Source organism: Trypanosoma cruzi, genomic scaffold (assembly GCF_000209065.1).
Source record: "Trypanosoma cruzi strain CL Brener 1047053516759 genomic scaffold, whole genome shotgun sequence".
NCBI lineage: Eukaryota > Euglenozoa > Kinetoplastea > Trypanosomatida > Trypanosomatidae > Trypanosoma > Trypanosoma cruzi.
In genome coordinates, this window is record NW_001849537.1 from 47,947 (window position 1) to 60,924 (window position 12,978).

The 12,978-nt window shown below is 63.4% G+C and overlaps 1 protein-coding gene across 1 annotated transcript, besides 2 other annotated features; it reads left to right on the top strand.

Annotated features, from left to right (window-relative positions):
* On the top strand, positions 1 to 10,458 carry Tc00.1047053510459.30 (dispersed gene family protein 1 (DGF-1), putative; the record flags this gene model as incomplete). The annotated part of the gene is made up of 1 exon (XM_804961.1): positions 1 to 10,458. One exon carries the CDS (start codon positions 1 to 3, stop codon positions 10,456 to 10,458), a length of 10,458 nt encoding a protein of 3,485 aa, XP_810054.1.
* Positions 1 to 12,978: part of a sequence feature (areas not merged during assembly with more than two copies in the genome that could not be assigned to a particular haplotype) that runs on past the window's edge.
* Positions 4,924 to 4,994: a microsatellite.

Consider the following 12,978-nt stretch of genomic DNA (forward strand, 5'->3'; position numbering starts at 1 on the left):
ATGGTCGACGGGGCGAGAGCGACACAACGCGACAGCCCTGCTGATACGTGTCTGGGTCGGTGGATGCGGTCTGCTGTGGGTGCGTGTTCGCGCAGCCGGCACCGTGTGCGGCGCAGGGCTATTTTGGCTGTGCGTGCGGCGCTGCTTGTGGCGTTGGTGCTGGCAGCAGCTGCTGCGTGGATGCCCGCGGTGCATGCGGTGGTGTTGCGACTGCGGGGCGGCACGGTGGACAGAGCCATCACGGTTGGCCGCGCCGTGGACACGGTGCTGATGGACGGCGTGTCCATCACGAACGGCGTGGCTGTTGTGTTCGACGTGCCGGCGATGCTTCCCGGCGCGCTGCGCATCGAACTGAGGAACTGTGTGTGCGACGGCGGTGCGCAGATCTACGTGCGGGGCTACAGTGGCGAGCCAGCGAGTGATCGGAGCCTGGAGGTGAGCGTGAGCGGGCTGTCCGGGAGCTACTGCTCGCTTGTGTTTGTGCACAACCTGCCGGCACACACGAACGTGACGGTCCGCGACTCGACGATTGTGACGGCGGGACCGATGCGCTACTCGCAGCTGAGCGGGCTGACGGACGCGGTGGCGTCGCCGCTTGTGCTGCACGCGACGTCGCTGTTGCAGTCGCAGCTGCGTGTGAGCAACACTGTGCTGAGGTCGACGGAGGCGGGCGGGTCGGCGGTGTACGTTGGCGGCGGCGTGGACCTGCTGTCGGGCGCTGTGGTGCTTGACGGCGTGTTGCTGGAGGCGTCGGGCGGTCCGACCGCGTCCGCGATGCATGTGGCGTCCTCGTCGCGCCTCAGTCTGCGGAGCCACTCGATGTTCTCCGTGACGGACGTGTCGGTTGTGAGCAGCGGCGGCTTTGTGCTTGGAGAGCGCCTCGCGGTGTTTGATTCGGTGCTGCGCTTCGTGGGCGTCGAGGGGTCTGTTGCTTCGTCGCTGGTGCGCTGCGACGGCGGGACGATCGGTGGCGGCGGGTGGCTGGACCTGCACGACGTGTGGGCGGTGGGCGAGGCGTCGTCGGTGGCGTCGCTGTCGGGTGTGATGCTGAGCGGCGGCACCGCGTCGATTGCGCGCTGCGCTGCCACTGGCGCTACGCTTGTCTCCGGGCCGACGATCACGAGCGGCGTCGTGTCGGTGCAGTGCAACCGTGCCGGCGGCCGGGTGCTGCAGAGCAGCGGCGACTACCGCATGGCCGGCCTGCCCTCCGTGAGCGTGGTGCCGTGCGACGGCTGTGCGGCTGCGTTGGCGTGCTTTGATGCGCTGACGGCGTCGTTCTCCGAATGCGTGTGCGGCTGCCGTGCCGGCGGTGTGGGCGAGGCGTGCCTGCCGTTCGACGTGCCGCCTGCGAGGGCCAGTGGTGGTGGCGATACTGCGGAGGGCTGCGTGAGTGGCGTGACGCTGACGGAGTCGGTGACGGTTGGCGGCGGGCGTGCGACGGCGTGCTTCGACTCGGTGGTGTTCAGCGGACCGATCACTGTGGCGGTGGACCTGCGCTCGATGGACGCGTTCGCTGACGCACTGAACGTGACGCTGCGCCACTGCGTGCTTGCGGGCGGCGCGCAGCTGCGGATTGGCGGCCTCAGCGAGAGCACGGCGCGCCTGATGCCGCAAGCTTTCGTCAACATGACGAATGTGACGTCGGTGGAGGGCACGATTGTCCTGCATGGCGCGATGCCGCTGGACTCGAGTGTGCTGCTGGCGAACTCAACGCTGCGCGCGACGGTTGGTGGGTCGCAGTACGTGCCGACGACTCCTGGCTATGAAGGGTTTCGGTACGGCCCCGCGCTTGTCCTGGACGGCGTCCGGCTTCTGTCAACGTGTTTTGTCATGACGCGGTCGACGCTGGTGTGTGGCGGGGGCTCGTGCGCTGCGATCCTCGTGGAGCGCGGCCTCGGCGTGAACCTGTCCAGCGTCTTCTACATGGACAACTGCGTTATTAGTTCGCGGAAGCACGTGATTTACGCTCTTGCGTCGGACCTGCGTGTTGGTAGCGGCTCCGTGTTCTCCATACAGAACAGCTCGTGGAGTGCGCCGAGCAACGAATACTACAAAGGCGCGTGTGTGTTCAAGGACGTTGTTGTGGATGGCGGCAGCGTGCTGCAGATTGTGTCCAGCACTTTCCGTCTCGGCTTCGCCATGCTCATTGCAAACACGCTGACCGTGACTGGCGGCAGCTGGCTGGTGCACCGCAACAACGAGTTCCGCAGCGCCTACGTTGTGTACGTGGCCAATGAGAACGGTGTGGCGTTCCGCGGTCGGAGTGTGTGGTCGATACTTGACAACAACTTCACGTATGGCTCGTACTCGACCTTTACCTGTATGACAACCAAGTGGTCACTACCATCCGACACGCGCCCGACCATCTACGGCATGTGCAACGAGGCAAGGGGCTCTCCTGTGACGAATTACCAAGACGACCTCAACATTGTAGCACCCGTGACGGTGCTGGACTGTGGTGCGTGCACGATGGAGGCCGTGTGCTTTGCGGCGGGGACGAGCAGCATCAGCGGCTGTGAGTGCGTGTGCGCTGCTGGCGGCTACGGCGACACGTGTCTGCCGGCTGCGGTTCCGGACGGCCTTGGACCGCTCCCGCTCCCCGACGCGAAGGACACGGAGGTCCGCTGCGTGCACGGTGGCAGCATCCGCTCCGTGGACTATCCTGATCCCGGTGTGCGTGGTCTGTGCTTTGTCAACGTGACCTTCACCGCCGCGATTGTGCTGGACCTGTCGCATTTTGACGCGCCACAGCAGACACTCAACATCACGCTGCTGCAGTGCGTCCTCATGGGCCTGTTGATCAGGGGGAGTGGTGCGCGTGTGCACGTGAGCGTGACTTCCTCGATACTGGATTTTGGTGCATTGGAGTTTACAGGTGATTTTGGTGCGAGCTCCCAGATACTGGTGGTGGGCAGTACGCTTGTGACGACGTCGGGCCACGCCATTTCCTTTGTGAAGTTTACTCTCAGTGCGAATATGACGCTGCTGCTACTCGACAACTACATTGAGGCGAATAGGTACGCAGTCTATTTCTTCAATGGTGTTGTTGTTGATGGTGGCGGGATCATTGTGAAAGGAAATACGCTGAGCACAAAGAAGGACGATGACAGTGTGGAATCATCTGTTTGCGTTAATTCTGTTGATGTGAAGAACGGCGGCTACTTTGACGTGGAGAACAACACGATGAGCTCGGTCAATGGCGTTATTTTTTTTGGGGATACCACCGTGAGCTCCGCGGGGCTGCTGCGAGTGGCGGACTGCACCTTCGCTGGTGGGACTGAATTTTTTGATCCCGCGCTGTTGTATTTGTCTGGCTCGGTGACCCTCGAGGGAGGTGCGCAGTGGCGTGTGGAGGGCAACAGCGTGGGTGCAGCCTCAGTATTAACTATTCCGCATTCCTGGCAAAAAATTAAGTTGTCGGGCAGCGGCACCACCGTGGCGCTTGCACACAACCGTCAGGTGGACAATAGTTATCCCTTTGCTGATCTTTCTCCGCCAGACACGATTGTTGAGCTACCCGCAAGGTTTGTGGTTGGGTGCAACCTGCAGGGTGATGAGGAGGTGTCGTGCGACGGCGTGTTTCCTGGGGAAGTTGTGGTGTTCAGGTGTGGCACATGCAACGACGACGCGGCGTGCTACATGCCCGGGACGGAGTCGGTGGACCGCGGCTCGTGCTCGTGCAGCTGCAAGGACGGATGGCATGGCGCGTCGTGTCTTCCCTTCGAGGTGCCTGACACGGTTGTGCCGCCCGCAGCGGAGAGAGCCGTCGACGGCGACACGAGCTGCGTGATGGACCAGACGCTGACGGACCTCGCGCTGAACATGTGGAAGACGCACCACTGCTACGTGGGTGTGATATTCAGCGGCGTGGGTGCCGTGCTGACGTTCTCCCTCAACAGCATGCCGCTGCATCTCCCCATCAACATCACGCTCACTGGGTGCACATTTCGTGAGGGTGCCGCGCTGCAGTTTGTTGGGGGTGCGGCGGCGGTTGAGTCATCTGGTGTCCTGATCCGCGTGAGCCGGACGGTGATGCGTTCCTCCACCGTTGCTTTTATACGTGCCCTCCCGCAGCACTGCGACATCGCCGTCACGGAGGTTGACGCGGTGCAGTCCTCCGTGTTTGAACTGCCGGACACTAGGATGAACACGTTGAGCGTCGTGATGCTGAAGGACGCCGTGCTGAGTGCGTCCTCGCTGTTGGTCAGCAACGTCAAGGCGCATGCGACGAAGCGTGATGCGTTCGTTGTGTACTCGACAGGGACGCTGACGCTGGTGGGCGGCAGCTCGCTGTACGCGCGGTACTGCAGCTTTGATGGATACACACATATGTTCTACCTGTACGGGCTCAGTGTGAGTGACCACTCCGTTTTTGCGCTGCTCAACAATACGATGGTCTCCGGGGCAATTCTGCTGTATCAACACAACAGATTCAACGTGTCGGATCACAGCGTGGTGCGCGTGGTGGCGAACAGCGGCTCCGTGCGCTACGCCATCTTTAACGATGACATGTGGACTGTTCAGCGGTCAAGCTGGCTGGATTGGCGCGACAACGACGTGGAGGTGGGTGCGATGTTCTACGACAGTAGCTCCGCTTTTGTGAGCATTGACGGCAGCAGTGTGGTGACGCTGACTGGCTGCAAGATGGGCTCGACGGGGTTGTCGGTGTCCCTTTTATCTCGGGCTGACGCCGGCTACCGGTTCGTTGCTGGGTGCCTGACGGTCGCGGGACGGGAGGTGACGACGGCGGCTGAACTGGCGCTGAACGGCATCACCAGCGTGACGACGGTTACCGCGTGCGGGGAGTGCACGAAGGAGGGCGACTGCTTTGCTCCGCTGACGACGGCTGTCATTGACTGCAATTGCCGGTGCGCTGCTGGAGGGCACGGCGATGTGTGCGTCCCGGCGCCCGTGCCTGCTGGCCCGCCACCACCGTCACCGCCATCGCCATCGCCATCGCCATCGCCATCGCCACCGCCACCGCCACCACCGCCGGTTGGTGAGTGCATCAGCGACATGGTGTACCCCGAGGTTGCGCAGGCGGTGGGCGGCGGGCTGTCGTGGCTGTGCTACCGCAACGTGACGTTCAGCGGGGGCGGCATGAGCCTGACGGTGCTGATTGGGGGGATGACGGGCGACGTGGCGAATGTCACGTTCGATGGATGCACGTGGAGGGGCGGCGCCGTGCTGTTGCTGTTGGGCAACGCGTACGCCGCTGTTGGGTCGCTGAACATCGTCGTCACCGGCAACAGATTTATTGACGCGCTGCTCAGTCCGGAGGGTGTGTTTCCACCGCACACAAACATCACGATCAGCGGGAACAGTTTTACGGTCACGAAGCTGTTCCATTGGTTGGGTTTGGACCTTAGGAAGCCGTCGTGTGTTGCGATGAATGGACTGGCGATAAGCAACAACTCCGCGGTGGTGCTGAGTGGCAATGTGTTTCAGAGCGTGACGACATCGTCAAGTGTCATTTACTTTGTTGGATCTGCGCTGAGGGTTTCGTGGCACTCCGTGCTTGCGGTGCTGGGCAACACGTTTCATATGGGCGGCGGTGACAGTACGCTGATAAATATTGAAGGGTCTGGCCAATTTTCATCGCTGAAGGTGCTGAACAACTCTGCCGTGGTGATCCGAGGCAACGTTGTGACGAGGCCGGTGAGGTACCTTTTGTTAGTAATTTTGGCGTTACGTGTGGAGTCTCGGTCAGCGGTTGTGTTTCAGGGCAACGACATGCAGAGAAGCTCGGCTGTATTTTTTTCAAGCTACTCTTCCTACATCTACTACAACTCCTGGCTGCAGCTGAGCGGCAACCTCTGCCGTGAATCCCCATCGGATGTCTTCCTCTTTCTGAACCCCACGGTGAATCTCCGCGACTCCACGGTGTCTGTGTCCGGCAACCGATTCATGTCCAGCACGGGCATGCCGACAGTTCTGCGGATACCCAAAAGGTCCCGCGGTCTCACAAACGGAGCGATTGTGGCTGCGTGCAACACCGTGAACGACAAGGAGGGAGTGAAATACATCATTTCCTCCGTGTACAATGCCACCATTCTGACCTGCAGCGACCCATGCACCCTCGCGGCGTCGTGCTTCCCTGCGTACACGGCGACGGCCTCGAGTGATGGCTGCGCCTGCACATGCGCTGAGGGCGGCCATGGCGATGCGTGCCTGCCCGTTGCTGTCCCCGAGCCGCCGAGCACTGACGGCACCGATTTGTGCGTGCGGGACGTGCGTGCGGGTGTGGAGGTGAACGTCAGTTTCGGGACGTCGGTGGCGTGCTACGTTGGCGTGACCTTTGCGGCGGACGTCGTGGTGGACGTGGAGTCGATGTCAGGGAGCGTGCGCAACGTGACGCTGGTGAACTGCCTTTTTGTGGACGGAGCGAGCCTGTACGTTGTTGGGTGGCGGTCCGACCCGCCTGCTGGACAGCGCGCCGATGTGTTGATCAGCGGGCTTGAGTCGCGCTCCGGCGGCGGCGTGCTGGTGGCGAACCGATTTCCGCCTGGCTCGTGCGTCACTGTGGTGGACTCGGTGCTGGTTGCGGAGGCGCGTGTTGCGTACCGCGGAGACCACGGCCTTGGCGACGCCTCCGCGTGCCTCGTGTTGCACAGCGTGAATCTGACTGGGAGCGTGTTGACCATTGCGCGCACGCACGTGGCGGCGGTGTTACGCGACGCTGTTGGCGTGTTGTTAGTTGGCGGCGTGGCGCTGTCGTCGCGCGGTGCGCTGTACGTGGACGGGCTGTCGGTGCAGACGGCGCTGGGGCTGTGCGTGTCGGTGGAGGGCGGTGTTGCTGCCAGTGGCGGCTCCGTGGTGGCGTTTGTTGACAGCGACTTCCTGCTGTGCAAGCACGCGGTGTCTGTGCGTGGGGCTGTGAGCGTGTCGGGCTCCGCTGTGGTGCTTGTGCGGAACGAATTCTTGTCGACGGAGGACTACGCGGTGGCGTTTTATTCGACGGTGAGGCTGGATGGCGGGTCGATGCTGCTGGCGAAGGGCAACGTGCACGACGGCGTCTCGAGGGAGATGCTCTACGCCGCTGGCGCCGTGACCGCTGCTGGGAGCACGCTGAGCTTTGTGCGCAACCGAGCGCTGCTGCCGCGGATGCTGTCGCTGAGCCTGTCGCTTGCGGCTGGGGCGCATGTGAGGGTGGCGTGCAACGACGCTGGTGGACGTGTCCTGTCGACGGCGGAGGAGTACGCAGCGGCTGGTTTTGGCGACGCTGGGAGCATCGACGCTGCTGGGTGCGACGACTGCGACAGGGACACGCACTGCTACGCGCCCGGGACGGCGTCGGCGAGCATGAAGAACGGTGTGTGCGTGTGCAATTGCGGCAGCGGCGGGTACGGCGAGGCGTGCGTGCCGGTGGGAGCTCCCGCGCTGCCGCCTGCTGTGGGCACTGCGTCGAGTGTGTTCTTCCGCGAGGGCGTGACGGTGCGGTCGGTGTTCGTTGTGCCTGTCGGCGCGAGCGAGGTGACGCTGCGCCACGTTGTGCTGGACGGCGTGAGCCCGGTGCTCTACGTGCCGTGGATGGCGCGGGACGGCGTGCGGATCGTTGTGCAGAACGTGTCGCTGCTGAACGGCGCCGTGCTGTACGTGATGGGCGGTGGAGCGTTTCGCGGTGCGGTGTCGGCGGGGAGCGACGAGGGCGGGCCGGTGGAGCTGTCCGTGTGCGATGTGGAGGCGCTGAACGGTGCGCTTGTGCTGACCGGCACGTTCCCCGCGGGGTCTGTGCTGACGGTGACGGACTCCCTGCTGGTTGCCGCGAGGCCGACGCCGCTTGTGTATCTTCCCGGCTCGCAGTCCTCGCCGTACGCACCGGTGCTGGTGCTGTCGGGCCTGCGGCTCGTGCGGTCCGTGCTGGTTGTGTCCGGCGTGGTCCTCGTGACCGTGGTGACTGGTGGGCGGACGGTGGTGGTGGACGGCGCCGTGTTGGAGCTTGTCGGTGGCGGTGTCGCGCTGGACGCGGCTGTGTTCGGTGGCGAATATGCGTTGTACGCGAGTGCGCGCGTGGTTGCGTCGGGGGGCGCTGTGCTGCGCGTGTCGGGGAGCCAGGTGTACGCCGCGCATGGGTTTGTGTTCGAGAGCGGTGTGGAGGCCAACGCGTCCGCCGTCGTAGTGAACGACAACGTCGGTGCGCTGACCGATGGCGCGCTGCTGGAGCTGCGGGGGTCGGCGTCGTTCGTGTCCGGGTCGTGGCTGTCGGTGCGCGGCAACAGCATCAGCGGCAGAATTCTGTCGGTGCCGTCGTACCCGCGCAGTGCGGAGCTTGTGCAGAGCACGTTGACGCTCCACGGGAACGCTGGCAGTGGGCCCGTCGTGATGGACGGCACCGTAGCTCTTGGAGGCGCCGGCCGAAAGTTCGTCGTGGGGTGCCTGACGCTCAACGGGCAGGCGCTGCAGCCGATGGACTACAGGTCCGCCGGCATCATCGGGGAATTTCGCCCCGTGGCGTGTGGCGTGTGCGACGCCGACGTGCACTGCTTTGCTGCTGCGACGAGGACGATGTCGGTGTCGTGCGGCTGCCGCTGTGCTGAGGGCGGGTACGGGCGCGACTGCCTGCCGGTGTACCTGCCGCACGTGGACGGGTGCAACCGCACGTCTGGCATGCCGCTGGGCCACACGGAGACGCTGACGGAGACGCGCAGCCTGACTTCAACATGGACGCCGAGTCTGAGCACGGCGCACTACAGTCCGCTGCATTACGGGACGACGGAGACCCTGCAGGTGACGGAGACGGTGGGGCTGTCGCCCACGCGGACCCCGACGGCGTCGGTGAGCGGCACGCTGTGGTGGAGCGAGGTGGCGTGCCCGACGCTCGCCGTGACGACGACGGTGGCTGGTGGGAGCCTGACGCAGAACGACATCCGCGGCGGTGGGAGCGCCGTCCCGACGCGGCTCATGGTGGCGCTGCCGCCGCCGTTTCGATGGACACGCGACCCACAGCTCGGCACGCACCTGAGCTTTGTGCGGGTGTCGACGGCGCAGCCGAGCGGGTTTGGCGGTCCGTGGGGAGCGATGCTGGGCAACGCGACGTGGGTGCGCAACGCGACGAATCCGTCCACCGTCCTGGAGCTCGCTGTGCCCGTGCACCGCGGTTACTTCGTTGCTGCCGACGAGACGATAGTCATTCGCTGCGACGCTGCGGCGGTGTCTGGCGGCTGCAAGGGCGTGCTGCTTGGGTCCTTCACGATCAGGTCTGACACGCTGCCCGCCGCTGCCAGCGCCCTCTCGGCGATCACCGGCGTTGTTGCGGGTGCGGCGGCTGTTGCCGTGGTGGTGACCGGCGGGCTGGGCTCCGTCCTGGAGATGCAGGCGCTCGGCGTGTTTGCGAGGATGTCATGCGCCTCGGCACAGGAGCGTGCGAGCACCGTTGCGCTGCCGTACTTCCTGTCGGTGTTCGCTGCCCTTGACCCGCTGTGGATGGTGGTGGGCAACGCGCTGATCGCCGCAGTTTTCTGGTGCGTGCACTGCGGTGTGACGGCGGCCTTCCAGCGGTGGCGCGGCGTGGACGCGGCGAGTGCGTGGGCGGCGATGCGCTTCCCGAGCCTGACGTACGTTGTGGCGCACGCGATGCACCTCGGTGTCTTCTTCGGCTCGGTGCGTGCACTGGCGATGCCCGGCGCCCGCGGGCAGCACCGCGTGGTTGGTGTCGTTGGCGTGCTGTACGGTGTGGCGTTCCCTGCCGGCGTGTGCTACTTTATTGCCCGCCACGTGGGCGCGAGCTTCACGAGGTACTGGCAGTTTTCGAGGAAGCCGCTGCACGAGCGCCTGCTGTACCCCGTCGGGTATTGGCACCCCGCGGCGCAGCAGCGGATGTACGGCGGCATGCTGACGAACATGAGGGGCAGCCACGTGTACTGGTGCGTGTTCCAGCTGTCGGTGCTGTGCGTGGTGGGCCTGATTGCGGCTGTGCAGTCGCCCGTGGGAGTCTGCCACGTCCAATACTTCTGCATGGCGGCTGTGCTGCTTGCGGGCGCGGGCGTGGTTGCCTTCACGAACATGATGCGCTCGGCCTTCCTGACGGTGATGCAGACTGCGGGCTTTGTGCTCCTTGCGGCGCTGTGCGTGATCAGCGCGGCCAACCACTTTACGCCGAGCGACGGCGGTGCGAGGGCGTACGCGGCTATCGTGCTGCTGCTGACCACCGTGGTGCTTGCGGTCACTGTGTACAGCATGGTTGTGTGGTACGCGGAGGACCGCCACTGGCAGGAGCTGCGCGAGCCGCGGCGTGGTGGGCTGGAAGCGCTGCTGCGCGATGACGAGGAGAGCGACGAAGAGACGCAGGAGCCGCACGACATGACGTCATCGTCGTACGCCTCGGGCACCACCGCTGCGTCGTCGTACCGACCACCCGCACCGCCGCAGCCCATGGCCGGTGACACCCGCTCAGACGCCCTGGGCCTGCTCGAGTGTGCATCGAGTGCGAGAGGCAAAATTGATCACGCCCTCCTGTGACGTGCAACACGTGGAACTGACAGGTGTGCGGTGTTGGTTGATGGGGGGAGGGTGTGGAGCCACGGATGTGCTGCGCCCCACAGCCAGCCACCGTTAACCGCACCGACGGTATTGTTGATTGTTGCTTCTATCGATGTGTTTCTATCTTGAGCGGGTGCTTTCAGGAGTTTTTCCCGTTCCGCGATGACTGTGTGGAGGGGGATTGTACTGTCGCCCCTGTTGCTCCTGCTGTTGTGTTGTATCGGACTGTAATTTTGTGGAGTTGCGTGCGAGGAACTTGGCGCTCATTTTGTGCAATGGAGGAGGGATCCAGCGAACCGCCTAGTGGAAGTAGTGAATTGCAGCTCTGCCTTACCGTGGGTTTGCGTGCAGGAGACATTGCAGTCCTCAGAAGCAGAGCGGCGACAGAGTAGTAGCAGGACTCCAGGTTTCCAGGAACGCCGTTGAGCGGGATTATGTATTGAGGCGCGACGCATTGCCGTGATTCCGGGCTGCCCTGGTGTGTGCGAGTGCAGCGGGGGATCGATGTCTCTTTAGCGGTGGAATTGACGGACCAGGCCATCCCAGTCACCTTCCACAATAATCCTTGAGCGCACCGCCGCCATGGCTGTACCCCTCAGGTGTGCGCGTGGAACGTGGGGGCCTTGGATGCTGCGGCATTGGGATTCGTTGCCCGCCACGGCCCGCGTGTTTTGTGTGTGCAGGAGGTGTGACGGCCACTTCCGGCAATTTGCACATCCCTTCACGGCGCGGCCTTTGATTTATTTGGCACACCGCATTCCACAGGCAAGGGATATTGTCGCGGATTGGCCACGCTGGTACGGGGATGCCTACACGAGGAATTCTTCTTTTTTTTTGAAAATTTCCCTCCGGCTTTGCAAAGCCATGCACCACAGCAGACACAGAGGGGTGTGGTATTAGCATGGAGAGTACGATATTCACCGAGACTCTTTCCACGGCAGCGTGCGCCTATGCACCTTCTCGTCGAACCGTGGAAGCACGCGAGCACACGTCGACGGTTCTGGATCACCTGGTGACTCACATTGTTGGCGTACCCTTTTTTCTTGCCAGCAGCACCGAGGAGCGCGCACACGGATGCGGTTTGTCCTTGGCCACTGCGGCGTGCCCAGGAAATAAGCATGTGATGCATAAGCCAAGGAGGCGTCCGACATCGCACAGCTCACAGACGCATGGAGCACCGGCATCGTCGCATTGGCCGGACGTATTATTGGCGTCCGACAGCTCAGGCCAGGAGCTCACCGCTCCAGTGCAGCAGGCGACTGGGAACCCACGCGCACGGGATCCACTGTCACTTGCAGGGAGGAGACTGCACCGGCCCGCTCCCGCACCGGTGTTTCTCACGAATACGGATGGCTGCTACGACCACTGCAACCCGCCATCCCACGCACATGCCGTTGGCGCGGCGCGGATGCCGCACAGCAGGCACGCAAAGAACCTCGCACGGAAAAGCCATCTCCTCCTGCTGGACCCCACACCGCCACGATCCGATGCCCGACAGACTGCCCGGTGTGCGGCAAGCACTGCAGCTGCCGCACTAGTGTCGTGACGCACATGGCTAACGCCCATGGCACTACGCGCTCCCAGGCGCTGCGGGAATTTGGCTTTCGCGGTGAGTCGGAGCCGCCAGAAATCCCACCGGAACCACCGCCCAGCACTTGAGCGAGGACGAGAGCGAGAGACGGCACGCCGATCGCACCTCCGTCGCAGACTGCGCAGCCCATGCCGAAGCCACTCCCATGCAGTTTTGCACGGTGTCGTAGGAAAGGCAAGCCGGAACCGTATTTTATCTTTGGCACTTCCACAAGCAAGAGTTCCCCCGACAAATAGGAGGCGTTGCCAGGAATATGACGGTCTGACGGCATCCACCGCGCTCGAATGCACGCACTGTGAATTCGGAGCTCAAGCGAAAGCGGGACCACTATCCCGCATACGGGCACACGAACACTCCAGAACAGCGCTACCGTCGGCACCGAAGAGGGAAGCACCTTGTAAACGCTTTTAATGTGACGCACAGGCGGGCAATGCCGGGGGATTGACCACCCGCACCCGGCACAAACACCCGACAGAAAGAAAGTCGTGACACTAAAAATGGAGAACGAATAACCACGCGCTGCAAGGCTCGAACATTCGCATGAAGAGCATCAAACCAATGCAGAACCCCGCCTCCGCGCAGGAGGAGAATGCCACCGAGAAACAGTGCACCTTGTGTGCCTAAAATGGCACGCACACATGCATTGATTAGCGTCACGCTGTTGCCGATTTCCCGGCGTCAGAGGACTCAGGCCGCCGAGAAGGCGCACGTCGCTCGGCGACGACATCCCGCTGCGACCACCACCAGTTTGGTTTTGCCGTTTAGCGTGCGGGTTTCCGTGCCACAGCAATGCCTGACTGACCCGCTACCGCACGGCACGCCACGGGCATCTGCCGGACATTGTGAATACCGGTCGACTGGAACTGTGCGGAGAGGCAGGTCTGCATTTACTCCGCTGTCCGGCTCCC